Source organism: Oncorhynchus mykiss, chromosome 9 (assembly GCF_013265735.2).
Source record: "Oncorhynchus mykiss isolate Arlee chromosome 9, USDA_OmykA_1.1, whole genome shotgun sequence".
Lineage (NCBI taxonomy): Eukaryota > Metazoa > Chordata > Actinopteri > Salmoniformes > Salmonidae > Oncorhynchus > Oncorhynchus mykiss.
Window position 1 is genome coordinate 54,939,484 of NC_048573.1, and position 21,426 is coordinate 54,960,909.

General features: G+C 46.2%; 1 protein-coding gene across 6 annotated transcripts in view; it reads right to left on the reverse strand.

Moving 5' to 3' along the window:
- LOC110531207 (histone deacetylase 7) overlaps positions 1-21,426 on the reverse strand; it is a 68,403-nt gene that overhangs the window by 4,024 nt on the left and 42,953 nt on the right. For 3 of the 6 annotated variants that reach the window (XM_036988346.1, XM_036988342.1, XM_036988347.1), the window contains 23 exons: positions 19,764-19,945; positions 19,382-19,469; positions 17,810-17,930; positions 16,569-16,669; positions 15,895-16,017; positions 15,619-15,743; positions 13,738-13,839; positions 13,394-13,565; positions 12,848-13,050; positions 12,453-12,653; positions 11,210-11,420; positions 10,820-10,953; positions 10,564-10,684; positions 9,295-9,344; positions 8,385-8,492; positions 8,206-8,261; positions 7,677-7,764; positions 6,747-6,866; positions 6,415-6,512; positions 3,283-3,401; positions 2,491-2,624; positions 2,192-2,273; positions 68-206 (listed from right to left, as the gene is read on the reverse strand). In XM_036988346.1, the coding sequence (XP_036844241.1) occupies positions 68-206; positions 2,192-2,273; positions 2,491-2,624; positions 3,283-3,401; positions 6,415-6,512; positions 6,747-6,866; positions 7,677-7,764; positions 8,206-8,261; positions 8,385-8,492; positions 9,295-9,344; positions 10,564-10,684; positions 10,820-10,953; positions 11,210-11,420; positions 12,453-12,653; positions 12,848-13,050; positions 13,394-13,565; positions 13,738-13,839; positions 15,619-15,743; positions 15,895-16,017; positions 16,569-16,669; positions 17,810-17,930; positions 19,382-19,469; positions 19,764-19,945 (2,878 nt within the window). The remainder of the gene's footprint in view (positions 1-67; positions 207-2,191; positions 2,274-2,490; positions 2,625-3,282; positions 3,402-6,414; positions 6,513-6,746; positions 6,867-7,676; positions 7,765-8,205; positions 8,262-8,384; positions 8,493-9,294; positions 9,345-10,563; positions 10,685-10,819; positions 10,954-11,209; positions 11,421-12,452; positions 12,654-12,847; positions 13,051-13,393; positions 13,566-13,737; positions 13,840-15,618; positions 15,744-15,894; positions 16,018-16,568; positions 16,670-17,809; positions 17,931-19,381; positions 19,470-19,763; positions 19,946-21,426) is intronic. The other 3 variants (XM_036988345.1, XM_036988343.1, XM_036988344.1) reach the window with 3 other exon arrangements.

The window sequence follows — 21,426 nt, forward strand, 5'->3', positions numbered from 1 at the left end:
TCTGCCCGTCACTGTGAACATTGTGGGGAGTATTTAGGAGTGTTGGGTACTGGTGGTCAAGTCATACCTCCTGCTGGTCAGGACCCCCACAGACAGAGAGGCCAGAGCATTGACAGCATCAGTCTCCTCACAGTCTCTCCTCTGAGCACCCAGGTAGGACAGTCCCACAGAGCTACTGAACAGCTTCAGGGACTGCCAATACTGACCTGAAAAACAGGTAACTTTATTTGCCTAAACCAAAGCCAGTAAGCACAAACACTTGGATGAGAGCTGTGGGCACTTCGGCTGCAGTCAGAAGGCCTGGACGTCCAACTGACATAAATGCTAGTCCCTCCTACCACATGGGTCCATATGGTGAAAGATCAATATCATTAATAGCCTTGTAGCCTACTGTATTAAATCATTGTGTGTACTCAGGAAGTCCCTGCATTTTACAATAATTAGGATCAGACAAGAATAAAGGGATGTACAGTGGGGCAAAAAAGTATTTAGTCAGCCACCAATTGTGCAAGTTCTCCTACTTAAAAAGTGAGAGAGGCCTGTAATTTTCATCATAGGTACACTTCAACTATGACAGACAAAATGAGGGAAAAAATCCAGAAAATCACATTGTAGGATTTTTAATGAATTTATTTGCAAATGATGGTGGAAAATAAGTATTTGGTCAATAACAAAAGTTTATCTCAATACTTTGTTATATACCCTTTGTTGGCAATGACAAGAGGTCAAACGTTTTCTGTAAGTCTTCACAAGGTGAAAAGGTTCACACTGTTGCTGATATTTTGGCCCGTTCCTCCATGCAGATCTCCTCTAGAGCAGTGATGTTTTGGGGCTGTTGCTGGGGCTGTTGCTGGGCAACACGGACTTTCAACTCCCTCCAAAGATTTTCTATGGGGTTGAGATCTGGAGACTGGCTAGGCCACTCCAGGACCTTGAAATGCTTCTTACGAAGCCACTCCTTCGTTGGCCGGGCGGTGTGTTTGGGATCATATGCTGAAAGACCCAGCCACGTTTCATCTGCAATGCCCTTGCTTATGGAAGGAGGTTTTCACTCAAAATCTCACGATACATGGCCCCATTCATTCTTTCCTTTACACGGATCAGTCGTCCTGGTCCCTTTGCAGAAAAACAGCCCCAAAGCATGATGTTTCCACCCCCATGCTTCACAGTAGGTATGGTGTTCTTTGGATGCAACTCAGCTTTCTTTGTCCTCCAAACACAACGAGTTGAGTTTTTACCAAAAAGTTATATTTTAGTTTCATCTGACCATATGACATTCTCACAATCTTCTTCTGGATCATCCAAATGCTATCTAGCAAACTTCAGACGGGCCTGGACATGTACTGGCTTAAGCAGGGGGACACGTCTGGCACTGCAGGATTTGAGTCCCTGGCGGCATAGTGTGTTACTGATGGTAGGCTTTGTTACTTTGGTCCCAGCTCTCTGCAGGTCATTCACTAGGTCCCCCCGAGTGGTTCTGGAATTTTTGCTCACCGTTCTTGTGATCATTTTGACCCCACGGGGTGAGATTTTGCGTGGAGTCCCAGATCGAGGCAGATTATCAGTGGTCTTGTATGTTTTCCATTTCCTAATAATTGCTCCCACAGTTGATTTCTTCAAACCAAGCTGCTTACCTATTGCAGATTCAGTCTTCCCAGCCTGATGCAGGTCTACAATTTTGTTTCTGGTGTCCTTTGACAGCTCTTTGGTCTTGGCCATAGTGGAGTTTGGAGTGTGATTGTTTGAGGTTGTGGACAGGTGTCTTTTATATTGATAACAAGTTCAAACAGGTGCCATTAATACAGGTAATGAGTGGAGGACAGAGGAGCCTCTTAAAGAAGAAGTTATAGGTCTGTGAGAACCAGAAATCTTGCTTGTTTGTAGGTGACCAAATAGTTACTTTCCACCATAATTTGCAAATAAATTCATTAAAAATCCTACAATGTGATTTTCTGATTTTTTTTTCTCATTTTGTCTGTCATAGTTGAAGTGTAACTATGATGAAAATTACAGGCCTCTCTCGTCTTTTTAAGTGGGAGAACTTGCACAATTGGTGGCTGACTAAATACTTTTTTGCCCCACTGTACAAAAATACAATAGAGAGAGAAACAGAGAGAGAAACAGAGAGGGAAAAGGGGGGGACGGGTGTCCTTTATTTGAGACATGAGGAGTTGAATGACTGTTTACCTACCATGTATCTGTATGACTCTCAGTAGTGAGCGAACACTGTTAGCATTGGGCTTCTGCAGCAGCACCTCCTCTGACAGAGGCTCCTGTATGGACAACACAGTGGGAGAGGAAGGCATCAGACCACTCATCAACAACATTCACCTTAACAGCCCTCTCTATATTTCCTCTTACTCATATCATTGAATATTCCTTATGAGGGAATACACTTCACATAAACCTGTGTGGTATACTTAACATGATTTAGGAAGGGGTTTTAAAGTACTTTATAAACTGCTTCAATGCACCTTAAACCAGTCTCACCTCAATACCCAGCAGAGCGCTGACGCAGGCCTCAGAGGCGTCACAGATGGCCGTGAGGTCGTGACCTCCCTCCAGAGCCATGATTACCCGGCCTCCAGCCAGTCCCATCAGCTGCCGGGTAAGAAACCCAAAACCTGACGGACGCATCCACATCAACACAGTTAATATGGGATGTGGTGGCCAACTAAGCACGGGTACTTTGCATGTAGCCTAAATCATGTTCAGTACGGCATTTCAACCCCTTTTCTAGATTGACAACATGGGAATATACTGCAGGGCATGTATCAATCTTTACGACATTTACAGCACAGATTAACATACAGTAAATCCCTAAAGACACACACTTACAACACTAACAAAAATACAACTACAGATGTAGGATCTTAATTTGAGCCAGTTTGCAACAGCAGGAAAATAATCCTGCAGCAACAGGAAATGTAAATGATTATGTGGATTTTTGTAGGAGTTGATCCATTTTTCGTGAGGGGAAAATCAAGTCTGAAAATTGTGGAAAGTACAATTTTAGGAGCCTTTTTAAACATCAAATACACTACAAGTTGAACAGTTCCTAAATTGCAGAAAAGTTATCCTGCAACAGGGTGTTTACATTAAGATCCAACATCTGTATTGTCCCTCCAACTTGATTTTTTATCATGCCATTTTATATTGTGTACCAGGTCAATGCTTATAAATGTCTTACCTTCCATTTATCAAGAACTAACTAGCAAAGATCTAAAACCACTTTATAGGCTAGCTCGGGGTCTAAAGTGTACTGAGGAAAACCTTGCTTACATTTGGAGGTGACCTTGTAACCCCCTAGAGGTGCAGGGTGTCCCTCTGCTGCATCGAACCCCGAGGAGACCAGGACCACGTCAGGGGAGAACTCCTGAGCTATGGGCATCACCACAGTCCTGCAGGGAGAAAATTTAAACAACATCTATGTCATTTAGTCCACTAACAGCCCTGCTGGCTGTTTCAGACAGTGAGGAGAGCATGGTTGGGGTTGAGCTGCTAGGGAGTGGGCCTCCTGTTGTTTTCTGGGCTGGTGTCCATCACCCCTCTCTGTCAGAGAGTCAACCAGCACAGTGCAGAGCGGAGCCGCCAGCTAGCAAGGAAGCTAACGCAGGCATCTCCGCTGCCGCCCGAGTTCAAAGCCGCCATAGGCGCGTCTGGTTCCCATTTGGAGCTTGTCACTCTCCTCACGTCACTGACAGCCTGCCATCTGGGATCCATTTGGGTTCATTATCCTGCGTTTGGATTCCTCCAGCCCAGACCCCCCCACTCCCCACCACACTAACTAACCCCGCCTCCCCTGTAGACCAATAAAACCTTCCATACTCCCCTGTGAGCCCAGCTATAGACAGACTACAGGGAGAACAAGAGAGAGAGGGAGAGGGCTCATTAAAGATCAATCAGAGAGAGGGAAGGAGAGAGGAGAACAGGAATGAGAGAGGAGACAGGGAGGTGGGGAGGGGTGTAGAGGTATGTAGTGGATGGCAGCATTCCCTACCCCTGGAGTTTAGAGAAACCGACTGACAATATTTCACCAACAAATTTGTTGCGCATTCTAAATCTGTGTGGGACAGACGTGTGGCAACAAAATATGTATTTTCAGATAACAAAAACAGAGTTATAATTATTATTTCCAAGGATGGTGCACTATTGTGTGGAAAAGTAAGGTATATTAGGAATACTCTGGTTTGTTACTTATTACGATGAAGTGAAAAACTTTTGTTGAAACTTTTCCAGTACTATGTTGTCATTCTCATTTTGTTACGCTGGCTTAACGGTGGGGCCCACCCACTTGGTTGTCTGCCTGCAGTGTGGACCCTCTTACTGTGTGGTTGCTACAGTTTCCTATGGTTGCCACCAGACAGCAGACCAAACAAACATATAGAGACTTCATTAGAACTTTCAACTTCCCACCGGTGGCAATTAAGTGCCATGGAGGAAATGTCAGTGTAATGTCTGTTTAATACAACAACAACCAAACCTGGAGACAATTTCATCTTACAAAAAAATCTTATTAAAATGTTAAAAATTGGGACCATACACATGCACTTCAAATGACTGGGATTCAGAAGTGTGTCATTCAATTTACAGTATATTGACAGCAGTGCTCGGTAAACTGGAGTGAAGGACACTGTGCCCCATGTTGTTTTGCCGAAATGTAGAGCAAACTCTCCCCAGTGAGCAGTAGACTGAATCACGGTGACACCCAGATGGTTACTACCAATATTACAATTTATTTCTCGTGTTGGCTGCTATCCTAATCAAAATAAAATCAAGTGGGATGGAACAAAATGGCCACGTTAGCTCCCTACCGCCAGAGACATGTGGCATGTCACAGTGACATCCAGATGGTGACCAAGATATTTGTCCCTCACCCGCCCAAATAAACATCACTTCATTTTACACCTTTTAACTAGAGTCATGCTGCATCATAAACTAGCTAGCTAGCTGGGAACACTGGCTGCTTAGGGGTTATCAGGACAACTGACGAAACTAACCATTCGTCTCCACCCGACTTTCAACTGTGAGACACACGTCATTGATTTGGGCAACATGCTTGTCCGTATAGCTTCCAACGTGTTGTTTAGTTTTGGAATTTTTTGGTGATGTCACTTCTTGCCACTGGGGAGCAGTAAAACAACGTGATTGGTCAGGTCAAGTTACATTATGTTTAAATGTAGAGTCAGCGAGATGACAAAGACGCACCAAGTAAACAGTAGTGGGTCAATTTCCTCAACAACCAGGAGCGTTGAAACGTGAGGCTAAACTTCTCTGCTGTTTTGGTCCTGAAGCTACCATCTTGTAGCAGAGTGAAGCACACCAGTGAACATGCGCAGGTTCTCTGTGTGACTGTGTGAGAGCAGTCTTGCATCGCACTTATCTCAATGGGCACGTTTCTCTACTCAGACGTTGCTGACGCCTGCCAGATCTCACAATACCTGGATAGGGATTTTACCTCTCAGCTGATCACATCAAGGTCGCATTCCCCTGCTTAGACGCTGCATGCATCAACCAACGGTTGTGTGCATGTCATCGAATGTACAGTCAGGCACCAGACTGCTATAGCATATGATGTGGTTAACTGATACGTATAATACCTATCTATCTATCTATCTATCTATCTATCTATTGTAAGATCTGGCATGCGTCAACAAAGTCTGAGTAAAGGAACACAACCCACATGTTATCGCAATCTGGTGCCCGACTGCACAGTCGATGACATGGTTGATTCATGCAAGGTCTGAGCAGGGGAACGCGACCAATAGCTGCGGCGCTCACCGTGGCAACGTCATCTCACTGAGTAGCCCTTTCTTACAGTCAATGACCCAAAGTGCCGTCTTTGACCCTATGGATGGAATGTTGTTCATCATTTTCATAATAAAAACATGACAACAATCCAGTGTTTCTATGTCAAACAGTTTCAATATATTTATATTCTGTGATTTATATAAAGTGTAATATTGGGATGCAAACTCAAAATGTTATACATTTCAACTCTATATCTCACATGGTACAAGTGTCTTGTTTTTTTTAGGTCTATACTTTTATTTCAAAGTAGATTTGTTTAAGACTACCAATTATTCATTCCTTTCCTGATTTAACCCACTGCAGCAAAAGTGAATCTCAATGTAACCTTGCTTGAAAACCCCATTACAAAAAAGCTAGAAACCCCATTGAAAACTCCATTATATTTTTGCCAAAACTTTCAAGAAAGAGAACAAAAACTGAACATAATTCATTCTGGTTTTTATTTTGGTTAGTTTTGGAGTCAGTCAAAGATAACAGTTTCAGTATAGTTTTAGTATTTTCTGTTAGTTCATTATTTTATTTCAGTTGACTTTTTTCATGATTTGTTTTTGTTTTAGTTTCAGTTTCAGTTTACTATAATAACCTTGGTCGGAGCTGTCTTACCTAAAAGCAGTGATGTACTCAGCATCACTCATAGGGGGGTCCAGACCTCCAGTCCAGGCCACATTAACATTGAAGCCCTCTCCAGCACCAGATCCCACCTACAACAGACACACACAGAGACCTACTGAGACAAAGCATTCTCCATGGAGAGGAGAATACAGTCAATAAGAGTAACATAGAGGTGCTAGAGGCACAGCACATGTAGTATAATCTCGACAGATGTCTCTCCACTGTAACTTTGGAACCTAGCTAGCTCTTTGAGTTTCTCTTGACGTCGTCTGAGCCTACTAGCAGAATTCACCGTGTAGAGCTGAACCAATGATGTCAATTACCTCAGCCGGCCCGCCGCTGCCAGGGAAGAAGTTGCCATCGTCATAGCGATGAAGTGAGATATACAGCACACTGGGATCATTGTAAAACACTTCCTGGGTCCCATTACCATGGTGAACATCCTAACCGCAGGACAGAGATGGAAGAGAACATTTGGTAACATTAAAACCAATAACTGCTGTCTTGTGTTATGTCATATCCTAGGCCTAATCAATAGTAACCAGTAACTAATGTGAGACAGAATTCATGTGTATACTGTACGTGTTATGTCATATCCTAGGCCTAATCAATAGTAACCAGTAACTAATGTGAGACAGAACTCATGTGTATACTGTACCTGTGTTTACATACATGTACACATACTGCCAGAATAAAGGAAACACAATTAAATGAGGGATACAAAGTATATTAAAAGCTGTGCTTCCACACAGGTGTGATTCCTGAGTTACTTAAGCAAATAAAACATCCCATAATGCTTAGGGTTATGTATAAAAATGCCCAGTTGTTCATTATTTTGGCTACCATGGCTAGAAGAGATCTCAAAGGAGCATAGGGGGTTTAAAGGGATTCTGGAGCGGCGCCTGAGTGTTTTCCACCACCATAAATAAACCAAATGATGGAATTTCTCATGGAAGAATGGTGTCGCCTCCCTCCAACAGAGTTCCAGACACTTGCAGAATCTATGCCAATGCGCATTGATGCTGTGCTGACGGCTCGTGGTGGCCCAACGCACTATTAAGACACTGTTGGTGTTTCCTTTATTTTGGCAGTTACCTGTACATAATTCATGTGTTTATACATACATACATCATGAAGGTCAGTACTAGTAGTTATTGTCAAAATAGTACTAAGTCAACTGAGACGAGGACACCAGCAACACAAATAGCGCTGCTACTGTTAATATTACAACCACTCCAACCGTAGTCCCTTACCCAGTCAACGATGAGGATCTTGTTGGCACTCAGTTTCTGTTGCAGCTGTTTGGCTGCAATGGCCACTGAGTTGAAATAGCAGAAACCCCTGTAGCAGAGAGAGAGAGAGAGAGGCAGAGAGAGAAAGGCAGAAAGGCAGAGAGAGAGAGAGGCAGAGAGGGAGAGGCAGAGAGAGAGAGGCAGAGAGAGAGGCAGAGAGAGAGAGAGAGACAGGGTGGAGGGCAGAGAAACATACATTATCACTACAAGATGATAGTGGTTAGGATAAGAGAGAAAATGGTGGAATTCCTAGGAGCCAACTCAGCACACTAATCGGAGGAGAGTAGAGAAGAGGCATAAATCTTCTCTGTTCTTCTCCTTCCCAGCTTCACTATCAGGCCATAAATATCCATCGTCAGACAGGCTGCTGACACTGCAAAGCTCAGCAGAGCCCGCTGTGGTTAGCCTGGGCACGCACCACCACAAGGAGTATAGTATACACGAAAATCAACACACACACAGTAGATATGAGAATATGAAACAGACTCACATTGGGTTGGAGGGGTCAGCATGGTGGCCTGGGGGTCTCACCACTGCAAAGCCATTCTGGAGAGAAACAGTCAAACAAAACATTATCATTCAGCATTCTTTGTCAAGTGGCCTAAGGCAGTTGGTGAGGCAGACCAGAGCGTGATTGGATGAGGAGTGGAGTACAGATCGGTGTCTTACCTTGAGTTCTCCTTTGGCCACTCTGAAGGCCAGCTCTGTGACGCTGCCTGCAGCCATGCGCGACGCCGTGGATGTATGAGACTCGTTCCAGATTGTGTCATTATCCACCTGTCAATCAAAAACAAAACAACATGAGGGTGAGTGACAGGACAGCAGTCAAGCTGGATGGAACCGGTCATAAGAATGTGTTTAGAATCTGCTAGCATGCTATAGGGAGTTCCAGTGCATCAGGTGAAGTCTTTCCATGGTTTAAACAACACCAACTAATAGTACTACAGGCACACTGGTTTTGGAGGCAAACAGACCTCACCTCAATCATTTACCGGACTATAACATAGCTGTGTGATATATTTACACAGACACACTGTGCCATAGAGATTTGCTATCCAGGCAACAGAGGAACAGGACCATGCATACATGGTGTTGTATATACAGACCTGAGGGGTTGGCATTCCCTCAGGGACTTAAACATTCTCCTGTCCACTCCATTTTATCTATCCATTTTTTTCTGTTTGTTCACAAACTCGCATTTCTAGCCGTCTGGCTCAGACAATGAAATTGGAGGCATGTCTTTAATCCCTCGTCATGCGCATATTGTTTCTATTAGTTTGAATTGTCATGGTCCGATGGAGATCGTCAGGCAATTTATTGACATGTCCCAACGCACTCATGTTTTCCTCTTTCATTTCCACCGCCTTGTCTTCTCATGGCCCTCTCCTGGAAACAACAGCAACAACTACCATCACTCTAATCAATCTGAATGGACTGTATCATATAACCGTTGTCAAGGACTTGGAGGGAAGAATTGCCAACTGAAATCGAGAAATGTTGTGCGTGTTGTGAGTGAGAGAGAGCTAGGGGGAAATGTGTGTGTGTGTGTGTGTGTGTGTGTGTTGGGCCTCTCACGTACCCCTACTCCTCCACATGGCAGCATCACAAACATCCTTTGAGAGAGAATGCCTGAGGGAGAAAAATGCAGAGAGGTTTTATTAACCAAACAATCTATGTTAACAGCTCCTTTTCAAACAATTTTACATTAGAAATGAGTATCAGACATTACTGTATGTTTGTGTACCATCACTGTAGTGACAACTTAAATACATGACTGAGTTGACTACTAAACATAACGGATTCCAAAGTGCTATCAATTCTGTAACTTTAACCAAAAGGCAAATCCCTAGTTACTAGGGACACCAGAGTTACTAGGGACACCAGAGTTACTAGGGACACCAGAGTTACTAGGGACACCAGAGTTACTAGGGCCACCAGAGTTACTAGGGACACCAGAGTTACTAGGGACACCAGAGTTACTAGGGACACCAGAGTTACTAGGGACACCAGAGTTACTAGGGACACCAGAGTTACTAGGGACACCAGAGTTACTAGGGACACCAGAGTGACTAGGGACACCAGAGTTACTAGGGACACCAGAGTTACTAGGGACACCAGAGTGACTAGGGACACCAGAGTTACTAGGGACACCAGAGTTACTAGGGACACCAGAGTTACTAGGGACACCAGAGTTACTAGGGCTACCAGAGTTACTAGGGACACCAGAGTTACTAGGGACACCAGAGTTACTAGGGACACCAGAGTTACTAGGGACACCAGAGTTACTAGGGACACCAGAGTTACTAGGGACACCAGAGTTACTAGGGACACTAGAGTTACTAGGGACACCAGAGTTACTAGGGACACCAGAGTTACTAGGGACACCAGAGTTACTAGGGACACCAGAGTTACTAGGGACACCAGAGTTACTAGGGACACCAGAGTTACTAGGGACACCAGAATTACTAGGGACACCAGAGTTACTAGGGACACCAGAGTTACTAGGGCCACCAGAGTTACTAGGGACACCAGAGTAGCTTTACTTTACAGTGCTGTTGCCAAACTGTTACCAGTTATGTAAAGCAGTGGTTCCCAACTCCGGTCCTCGAGTACTCCTAACAGCACACATTATTATTGTAGCCCCCGACAAGCACACCTGATTCAACTTGTCAACTAATCTTTAGGCCCACAATGAGTTGAATCAGGCATGTTTGTCTAGGGCTACAACAAAAATGTGTACTGTTAGGGGTACTCAAGACCAGCGTTGGGAGCCACTGACCTAAAGGCTTCTGGCACAAGGCCTGATGCAGTAGACCAGTACATCATAACATATGTAGTGAGGACATACCGGACAGCTTGCGGTTGTCCAGTTTGAGGCGGTTGAGAGGGTTGGTGCCATACAGAAGGACATGACGCTCTGAATGGACCGACTGCAGCTCCTCCAGAGTGGCCTTCCTACCTCGGATAGTCTGTTGGAACACAGACCAGACAGAGCAACAGATAAGGGACCAGGTGGAGACAGCTCTGGTGTCTTCTAGTAACTTGTAATCAGTGATATGGATGTATGTGTAATACGTGTGTAATGATAATGGTGATGTTTGTACCTCACACTGGCCCCTGAGACCTCTCTCCTGGAGACGTGACCAGATACTCTGGATCCTCCCAGCATGCTCTGGGTGGCTGCTGTTGTCACCACATGTGCACTGGTGCTTCAGCATCTGAGAGTCATAAACCAGACCTGCAACCAAACACAGACAGACATTAACGTGACTATTTCCAGTGATTACTACCCATTTCCTCCAAATCAACAGCTATAAGACAGATCTAACCACAATGAGAAAGTTAATCAAAAAAATGCAATTAAATAATATCAATTTATCAGAGAATCCCTGACCAGGCCTCAGATTGAAATAAGGCCACAGTAGGGATAATAACCTACACCTAGGTAGGTCCTCGTGGTGGCAGTGTGCCTGTGTGTGTGGTTCACTTCTTACCGGTGGTGAAGCGTGGTTTGCTCTGTGGTTCTGGGGTGGACAGGGGTAGGGGTTTGTCTGGCAACGTGAGGGATGTGGAGGCTGGCGAGGACTGGGTACGGGAGAGGGGGCGGTGGGCACCGCCAAGCATAATGGGTACCGCCAGTGTCTCCATGTGGGCTGTCTGGCGACGCAGCTGCTGCAGCTGTTTCTGTTTCTCCCATAGCAACGACTAGAGAGATAGAGCGAGGGAGATGGAGCGAGAGGGAGCGAGATAGAGCGAGAGGGAGCGAGATAGAGCGAGAGGGAGCGAGATGGAGCGAGAGGGAGCGAGATGGAGCGAGAGGGAGCGAGAGGGAGCGAGATGGAGCGAGAGGGAGCGAGAGGGAGCGAGAGGGAGCGAGAGGGAGCGAGATAGAGCGAGAGGGAGCGAGAGGGAGCGAGAGGGAGCGAGAGGGAGCGAGATGGAGCGAGAGGGAGCGAGAGGGAGCGAGAGGGAGCGAGAGGGAGCGAGAGGGAGCGAGATGGAGCGAGATAGAGCGAGGGAGATGGAGCGAGAGGGAGCGAGATAGAGCGAGATAGAGCGAGGGAGATGGAGCGAGAGGGAGCGAGATAGAGCGAGATAGAGCGAGATGGAGCGAGAGGGAGCGAGAGGGAGCGAGATGGAGCGAGAGGGAGCGAGAGGGAGCGAGAGGGAGCGAGAGGGAGCGAGAGGGAGCGAGAGGGAGCGAGATAGAGCGAGAGGGAGCGAGATAGAGCGAGAGGGAGATAGAGCGCGAGGGAGATAGAGCGCGAGGGAGATAGAGCGCGAGGGAGATAGAGCGCGAGGGAGATAGAGCGCGAGGGAGATAGAGCGAGGGAGATAGAGCGAGGGAGATAGAGCGAGGGAGATAGAGCGAGGGAGATAGAGCGAGGGAGATAGAGCGAGGGAGATAGAGCGAGGGAGATAGAGGGAGGGAGATAGAGGGAGGGAGATAGAGGGAGGGAGATAGAGGGAGGGAGATAGAGGGAGGGAGATAGAGGGAGGGAGATAGAGGGAGGGAGATAGAGCGAGCGAGAGGGAGGGAGATAGAGCGAGCGAGAGGGAGGGAGATAGAGCGAGTGGGAGGGAGATTGTTGTGATTTTCAACCCACAGAAATCTATATAAATAAGAGCATGCCAAACCTGCACGAACAAAATATAAAACCCTTTGCTGCTCTCTGCTGGAAGTTCAAGGAGACATGTTCTAGTGTTCCTCCACCATCCTCTGTGTCTGTATCTTACCTGGTTGAGTATGAGTGTGTGTTGCAGGTTGATCTGTCCTCCCTGGCTGTCTGCCACAGACACGAGCTCCGCCTCCCTCAGTGACTCTGCCCTTGCTCTGCCCTGATAGATATCGCTGGGCGCTGGCCCCACCTCCTCAGAGTCCATGTCCTCTGAGGGGATCTGTTTGAGACGAGGCTTCTCACTGGTCTTAGACATCAGCTTGAACACACAAATAATGATCCATTTAGCTTTATTCACTAAATTCTATCAATGTATTTTTTCCAAAAAAAGACAGCTGCTGGCAGATGAAGCCCTCTTTGGATTGTACAAAAATAATCCATTACAACAGAGTGAGTGAGCATGAGAGTATATGTGAGCAAAGAGGGATTGGTGAGGGTGTGTAAGTCACTCACCTTTCCCAGATGTGTCTGCTGTTTAAGTCTCTCCAATAGTTGGCTGTTGTGGTGCTGCTGCAGCAGATGAGGGTGAAGGGATCTGGGGCTCTGGGGCAGGGGCTCTGAGCGAGTCCGGCTCAGAGGCTTGTGAGGGCCCCCTTCTGGGGCCAGATGATCCGTCTGGGGAGAAAACTGCAGAGGAACAGGGCCCAGGCCTGGAACTGAGACCAGAGGAGACAGGCAGAGTGTGGCTATAAGTCTGACTGTTTGTCAAGGCCACAAGGTGGCAGTGTCACAATATCTATGACAGCAGCATAAACATTATCTTCATAGCTCTTTCACAGGAGGCTGAAGAAAAGTCCTAATGCCGACAGAATCCAGTTTAGCAATTCAGTATTGTTTCAGACTATTAAGTAACACATTCCTGGCAAGGGCTTCTCCTGTTCTGTGTCAAAGTCAAGTTACATGTGAAAGGAATTTTCACTACCATATACAAAGGCAATGTTTATTGGACGTCAAACTTATTACAAGCCAGAATTGTATATGAATGCTGTGGTGTCTCACCAGCGAGCATCGGGGTGTGCACCAGTCCGGAGGGCTCCAGGATGAGGACAGGCTGGAAGTGAGGGGACAGCAACCCACTCTGCTCCTCCGTCCCCAGGGGAAGGTAGACAGACTGGCCTCCCGTCACCATAGGCACCCGACCCACCTTCAGAGGGGACAAGTCTCCATCACTCTGCACACATACACATAGAATGTGGCGAAAAGTTAACTAGTTGCTATCAAAGAAGAATCTTAGTGTTGTTATTTTTTGCAATCTCATTATAATAATGAAAAGCATTGAATTCATAACCTCCATAACATCTACAGGTCTACATCTTTTTCTTCAGGTTGTGTGATGTGCTTACCCTGGCATTGGCTGGCAGGCCCAGGGTGATGGTGGGTAGGACTGAGGAACTCTGGATGGTGAAGTGGGCTAGAGACCCATCCTGGAGCAGCAGTCTCTGGGCCTGAGGGGATACAACATTAATTCAACCATATTGCCTTGACTGTGTACTCTCAAACCTGATAGGTACCTCCGCAGGTGCAGGTCTTGTGTGTACTGTACATGCACGTGATTAAGTGATTTTATGTTAGTGAATAGATAGTGAGTGTGTGTGAGAGTGTGTGTGTTTGTGTAGTGTTTAAGTGTATACACAAGTGAGAGTATCATACAAAATGCATGTGGGACAGCCTGCTTATTCTGATAAGCCAAGGCTAGACGACGAGGTGGAGAGGGTTTCATTAGGTGACTTGGTGTTGTGTTCAACTAGGTGGAGAGAGTTTTATTAGGTGATCTGGTGTTGTGTTCAACTAGGTGGAGAGGGTTTGATTAGGTGACTTGGTGTTGTGTTCAACTAGGTGGAGAGGGTTTGATTAGGTGACCTGGTGTTGTGTTCAGCTAGGTGGAGAGGGTTTGATTAGGTGATCTGGTGTTGTGTTCAACTAGGTGGAGAGGGTTTGATTAGGTGACCAGATCTGGTGTTGTGTTCAACTAGGTGGAGAGGGTTTGATTAGGTGATCTGGTGTTGTGTTCAGCTAGGTGGAGAGAGTTTGATTAGGTGACCTGGTGTGGTGTTTAACTAGGTGGAGAGGGTTTGATTAGGTGATCTGGTGTTGTGTTTAACTAGGTGGAGAGGGTTTGATTAGGTGATCTGGTGTTGTGTTCAGCTAGGTGGAGAGAGTTTGATTAGGTGACCTGGTGTGGTGTTTAACTAGGTGGAGAGGGTTTGATTAGGTGACTTGGTGTTGTGTTCAACTAGGTGGAGAGGGTTTGATTAGGTGATCTGGTGTTGTGTTCAACTAGGTGGAGAGGGTTTGATTAGGTGACCAGATCTGGTGTTGTGTTCAACTAGGTGGAGAGGGTTTGATTAGGTGATCTGGTGTTGTGTTCAACTAGGTGGAGAGGGTTTGATTAGGTGACCAGATCTGGTGTTGTGTTCAACTAGGTGGAGAGGGTTTGATTAGGTGATCTGGTGTTGTGTTCAACTAGGTGGAGAGGGTTTGATTAGGTGATCTGGTGTTGTGTTCAACTAGGTGGAGAGGGTTTGATTAGGTGACCTGGTGTTGTGTTCAGCTAGGTGGAGAGAGTTTGATTAGGTGATCTGGTGTTGTGTTCAACTAGGTGGAGAGGGTTTGATTAGGTGACCTGGTGTTGTGTTCAACTAGGTGGAGAGGGTTTGATTAGGTGATCTGGTGTTGTGTTCAACTAGGTGGAGAGAGTTTGATTAGGTGACCTGGTGTTGTGTTCAACTAGGTGGAGAGGGTTTGATTAGGTGACCTGGTGTTGTGTTCAACTAGGTGGAGAGGGTTTGAATAGGTGACCTGGTGTTGTGTTCAACTAGGTGGAGAGGGTTTGATTAGGTGACCTGGTGTTGTGTTCAACTAGGTGGAGAGGGTTTGATTAGGTGATCTGGTGTTGTGTTCAACTAGGTGGAGAGAGTTTGATTAGGTGACCTGGTGTTGTGTTCAACTAGGTGGAGCGAGTTTGATTAGGTGATCTGGTGTTGTGTTCAACTAGGTGGAGAGGGTTTGATTAGGTGATCTGGTGTTGTGTTCAACTAGGTGGAGAGGGTTTGATTAGGTGATCTGGTGTTGTGTTCAACTAGAGAAATACACTGAACAAACAGTCCAGAAACTAAGGCTCTACTGGTCCCATCTCCACACAAACACACTAGAGAGGAGAGTCAAAGCTTCATGCATATGTATAGGTGTATGTGTGTGTAGGGGAAGGGAGGCTGGGTAAATACCAATCGGATAATAACCTCATGGGACAGCCCGCCAACAGATTGCAGCACTCCGTTCTCATTGGGTAGACTGTCGTTAGGCGAGCTGCAGCCAGACACTGGTGTGCTACTGCTGCTGGGGGACGAGTCTGCAGAGAGAAAATTAGGGAAAGGGAGGGAGAGAGAGAAAGGGAGAGGGAGTGAGAGAGAGATCATAACACAACATGTCCCAGTCATTCTATTAGCCCTGGCACCACAGAGTCTAGCGGGCAGCAGTGTTTGGGGGAGTGAGGAACTTACCCAGAGTGTCGGGCACCCGGTGTTTGATGGGGGACGGGGCACTGTCCTTGCGTGTCAGAGGACTCTTACGAGTGTTCAGGTGTTTCTTCAGCTTGTGTTTCACCTTCAGGTTGGGCTCTGAGGCTGCTCAACGACAGAGATAACATCATTAGTATAAATTTCTCAGAAAACTATCCAATACAAAATAAAGTTAGTAGCTGAGTACAATGTAGAAATCGGGATCAATACCTTTGAAAGATAGAACTTCCTCTCCATTCATACATTCTCAGCAGTTTAATTCTGCTGATGTACAGAATGTACCATGTGTAAGAAACATTTAGATTTACCGTGAGCTTCTCTAAAACAGGTTCTACAGGCATTGTGAAGCCTAGATCCGATTCCAAACAGGTATTATGAACAGGATGACAGGGATGTGCAGCCCGTGGTTAATTAACTGTGTGTCAAAACGGTGTTATAATGAATACTCTGTCAGTCATCTCTCTGGGCTGTGTGAAGGGCAGGCAACCGTGTTTCAGCTTACAGCATTACAGCTTTGTAACAAGGATCTTATGGGCTAATTGTAGAGTGTAGCCTCATAGCATCAGGCCCTGAGGCACAAGGCATGTGAGAACTAAACATTTGCATGGCAAACACCTGGTTTAGTGTGCGTGTGTGCGTGTGCGTGTGTATCTCACCTGCCCTGCGTAGAGGAGTGTCATCTGAGCCGTCGCTGGAACCCTGTGCGGGGGAGGACACTAGAGGCTGGGGCGGCCCACTGGGGTCTGGAGCCAGCTCCCTACAGAAACAAAACAAAACACAGACACTCATCAAAGTAAATCAAAGTAAATAGTTCTCACCTGTAGCCCACATGCTACTGAAGGTGTAAATAGTTCTCACCTGTAGCCCACATGCTACTGAAGGTGTAAAGAGTTCTCACCTATAGCCCACATGCTACTGAAGGTGTAAATAGTTCTCACCTGTAGCCCACATGCTACTGAAGGTGTAAATAGTTCTCACCTGTAGCCCACATGCTACTGAAGGTGTAAAGAGTTCTCACCTGTAGCCCACATGCTACTGAAGGTGTAAAGGGTTCCCACCTGTAGCCCACATGCTACTGAAGGTGTAAAGAGTTCTCACCTGTAGCCCACATGCTACTGAAGGTGTAAAGAGTTCTCACCTGTAGCCCACATGCTACTGAAGGTGTAAAGAGTTCTCACCTGTAGCCCACATGCTACTGAAGGTGTAAAGAGTTCTCACCTGTAGCCCACATGCTACTGAAGGTGTAAAGAGTTCTCACCTGTAGCCCACATGCTACTGAAGGTGTAAAGAGTTCTCACCTGTAGCCCACATGCTACTGAAGGTGTAAAGAGTTCTCACCTGTAGCCCACATGCTACTGAAGGTGTAAAGAGTTCTCACCTGTAGCCCACATGCTACTGAAGGTGTAAAGAGTTCTCACCTGTAGCCCACATGCTACTGAAGGTGTAAAGAGTTCTCACCTGTAGCCCACATGCTACTGAAGGTGTAAAGGGTTCTCACCTGTAGCCCACATGCTACTGAAGGTGTAAATAGTTCTCACCTGTAGCCCACATGCTACTGAAGGTGTAAAGAGTTCTCACCTGTAGCCCACATGCTACTGAAGGTGTAAAGAGTTCTCACCTGTAGCCCACATGCTACTGAAGGTGTAAAGAGTTCTCACCTGTAGCCCACATGCTACTGAAGGTGTAAAGAATTCTCACCTGTAGCCACATGCTACTGAAGGTGTAAAGGGTTCTCACCTGTAGCCCACATGCTACTGAAGGTGTAAAGAGTTCTCACCTGTAGCCCACATGCTACTGAAGGTGTAAATAGTTCTCACCTGTAGCCCACATGCTACTGAAGGTGTAAAGAGTTCTCACCTGTAGCCCACGTGCTACTGAAGGTGTAAAGAGTTCTCACCTGTAGCCCACAGGGGGACCACTGAGAGGGTTGGAGCTGGTTCTTCCCAGGGCTTGTTGTTTCTGCTTCTTCAGAATCACCTCCTGGAGTTTCTGCTTCACCAGGGAACTGGCCACAGCACCTGTCAATCAACACAGATATAGATACCATCAGACCAATCACTCTGCAGGGATTGGTAACTGAAGATAGACTATATACAGTATGACACTCCTGTCACAACTACCTCATCCCCATACTGTATTTATTTATTTATCTTGCTCCTTTGCACCCCAGTATCTCTACTTGCACATTCATCTTCTGCACATCTACCATTCCAGTGTTTAATAGCTATATTGTAATTACTTCTCCACCATGGCCTATTTATTGCCTTAACTCTCTTATCCTAACTCATTTGCACACCCTGTATATAGACTTTTTCTACTGTGTTATTGACTGTATGTTTGTTTATTCCATGTGTAACTCTGTGTTGTTGTTTGTGTCGCACTGCTTTGCAGTGGCCAGGTCGCAGTTGTAAATGAGAACTTGTTCTCAACTAGCCTACCTGGTTAAATAAAGGTGAAATTAAAAATTAAAAATAAACAATGGGAATGGCCCTCTATCAGTCTCTCCCTCTATTCACAGATGGACCTGACCTTCCCTGTGTGTGTGTGTGTGTGTGTGTGTGTAAGGCAACGGGAACAGTGGGCTCTGTGTGAGGACCAGGTAACACGTGATGTCTAGCATGCCTCAGCTCCAGCCCACAAAACACAGAGATAAGCAGCTCAGAGCCACAATGGTCCATTGACAGCCACTCACAGAGAACCAGGTTTGGGACCCACAGGGCAGAGGTCAAAACATCATTACTCAGCTCATCCTCTCCCCTCCCCTCCTCTTCAGAGCCCTACCAGATACTGTCTGACTGGAGGAATGCTCAGAGACCACACAGACGTATTTATGGCCACACAAAGACAGAGCACAACATTACTGTTTTCCTCTGCTTGTTGTAAGAGATTTGGTATTATTTTTGTATAGGTGCAATTGATGATGACTCAGTTTGCTGGGAAAAGGCAGAGGGAAATGCCTCTCAAATGGGTGGGTCTACATGTTTTCTTCTGCACAACGCATTCTTAAGTTAGTTGGGGTGAAAATGTACATTTTCAGAGTGTGTGTGTGTGTGTTGATCTGTGTTTATGTTTGTGTGTGTGTGTGGGTGCGTGCAGGATGTTTATCTTGTGAAAGTGACATTGATGGATCTATCTCTTTACACCAGATTGTGCAGCACATTTTCAAATCAGGGCAACAATGTACAGTGTACAAGCACACACACACACACACACACACACAACATTGTATGTTGTTCTATCCTTGTGGGGACCAAACAATTGATTCCCATTCAAAATCAAATTTTTCCTACACCTAACCTAACCTTAACCACTAACCCTAACCGTAAATCTGCCTAAAATAGCCTTTATCCTTGTGGGGACCAGCAAAATGTCCACACTTGTCCGAATTGTCCCTTGTTTTACAGTCTTTGCGAGGACTTCTGGTCCCCACAAGGATAGTACAACTAAACACACACACAGTGAAACTCACTCTGTTGGCTCTTGTCCTTGCGCCACAGCTGCTGCAGCTCTTGCTGTTTCTCCTGCTCCTGCTCACGTCTCCGTTGTTCCATGTTGAACTGAAATACAATGAGACACTCAGTAAAGTATGTGTGGAAACAGGAAAAAGTGCCCCTCTGAACTGGGAATGTGTGACATATGGTTGACAAAAAGACTTGGACTAATGAGCTCGATTGGAGCATGAAAGTCATTACTAATATGATTTGCACAAATGTAAACATTACAGGTTTTAAACATTAAATACAGTACATGTAATGAAATGCATGGATTGGCAGTGTGTGAGTGTTTGGGGACTGTGTGCTGGGACTGTGCTGGGACTGTGCTGGGACTGGGCATAGCCATACAGAACGTACCCGTATGTGCTGGTGCAGCTGCTGCTGCGAGAAAGGGGTGCAGGGCTGGGGGGAGAAGGGGCTGAGCAGCAGCGGGGGGTGCAGGGGGGTCAGCAGGGCTGTGTCCGAACCCGGCCGCATCACACGCTCCGTCACACGCAGGTCCATGGGGACTGACCCCAGGGGCGCCGACACCGAGGACTCTGATAGTGGGAGGGGAGGGAGGGAGGGAGGGAGGGAGGGAGGGAGGGAGGGAGGGAGGGAGGGAGGGAGGGAGGGAGAGTGTTGAGTTTCTCAGAAAATCAATTCCTTACTACCAACCTCTGGACTTCAGATCAAGTGTTTTCTTACAGTACAGCAGTAGCACTTAACTCCCAGGGCTCGATGTTCCTCCACTGGGCTGCACTCCTCTCCTAACTCTACATTCTTCAGTGACATAAATGGCAGATGTTTATGGCTTTGCATGCTGCTCTGGGACATTTGCATTGCATGGGGGAGTCAGTGGGAAGATGCCTCACCACGTTCAACAGGATCCAGGAAGGGTTTGGGAAAGAGATGCATGTCTTCCTACACAGTACTGACACGTGCACACACACACCCACACACACACGCATACACACACGCATACACACACACCCACACACACGCATACACACACACACACACACACACACACACATACACCCGCATACAGACCAAAAAACGAAACACAAAGACTTGACATGACATTTCTCAGTCTTGGGTAGAGTGTTCATAACTACAAGTGAGAGTCAAATTATGTACATGTCACTTATGAAAGTTGACTTGGCTTGTGTCCAAATCATGAGCAGCACCAGTAAAAAAAGGGGAAAATACTGTATAAACACAGTGTTTCTGTCTAGTGTAAAGATCTGCAGGCAGCAGAACTTCACCTCACAGCTGGGTTAAAGAGGTTGTGTGTCGTGACTGAGGGTGAGAGACCGTAGATTCCATTAACACTGCTGTTGAATTGTGAGAATAGCACTATATATTGTAATCGCCACCTAAGCATTGTGATAATATCGTTTCGTGAGGTCCCTGGCAATTCTCAGCGTTAGTGTTTAGTGTAGTGCGCACTGTGTTTGAGGAGGAAAGCCTCCTTCATACACACTGCTATAGCCAGCTGTGTGCTCTCAACCCCTGAATGGGGAAAACGGATGATGTAACTCATGCTTTAGTTCGGACGCCCATGGAAATCAAAGGGCTGTTTACAGGCCCTCACAGTGCACAGCATCAACGTATACTGTGTCATTAAACAAACAGTCCATTGTTCACTAGACTATTACTGTTAGACTACATCAATCACTCCCCACTGCTAATGAACAAACAATAAAACTGTGTTCATCAATAGAATGAAAAATTTGCTTTTCACAACCCTATTGTACGAATGAAAACAAGCTGATGAGGTGTGTGTGTGTGTTTGCGTGAGTGCTAACGCCGTAGTGTGTTTCTGTGTAAGAATGTGGTGGGGGGGGACCATTCTGACAGACATTTTTGCCTGTCAACGTCCAGTTGTTGTTTGCGTGTAAACGCAGCTGTAACACCTGTGCCCTAACATGTTCTGACACAGCCCTGGGGTTAGGGCCTCCATATTAGGAGGCTAGAGTGGAGGAAGAGAAAGAGCTGGCAGGGGCTGCATGAACGCCATCAATGTTTGGAATGATTT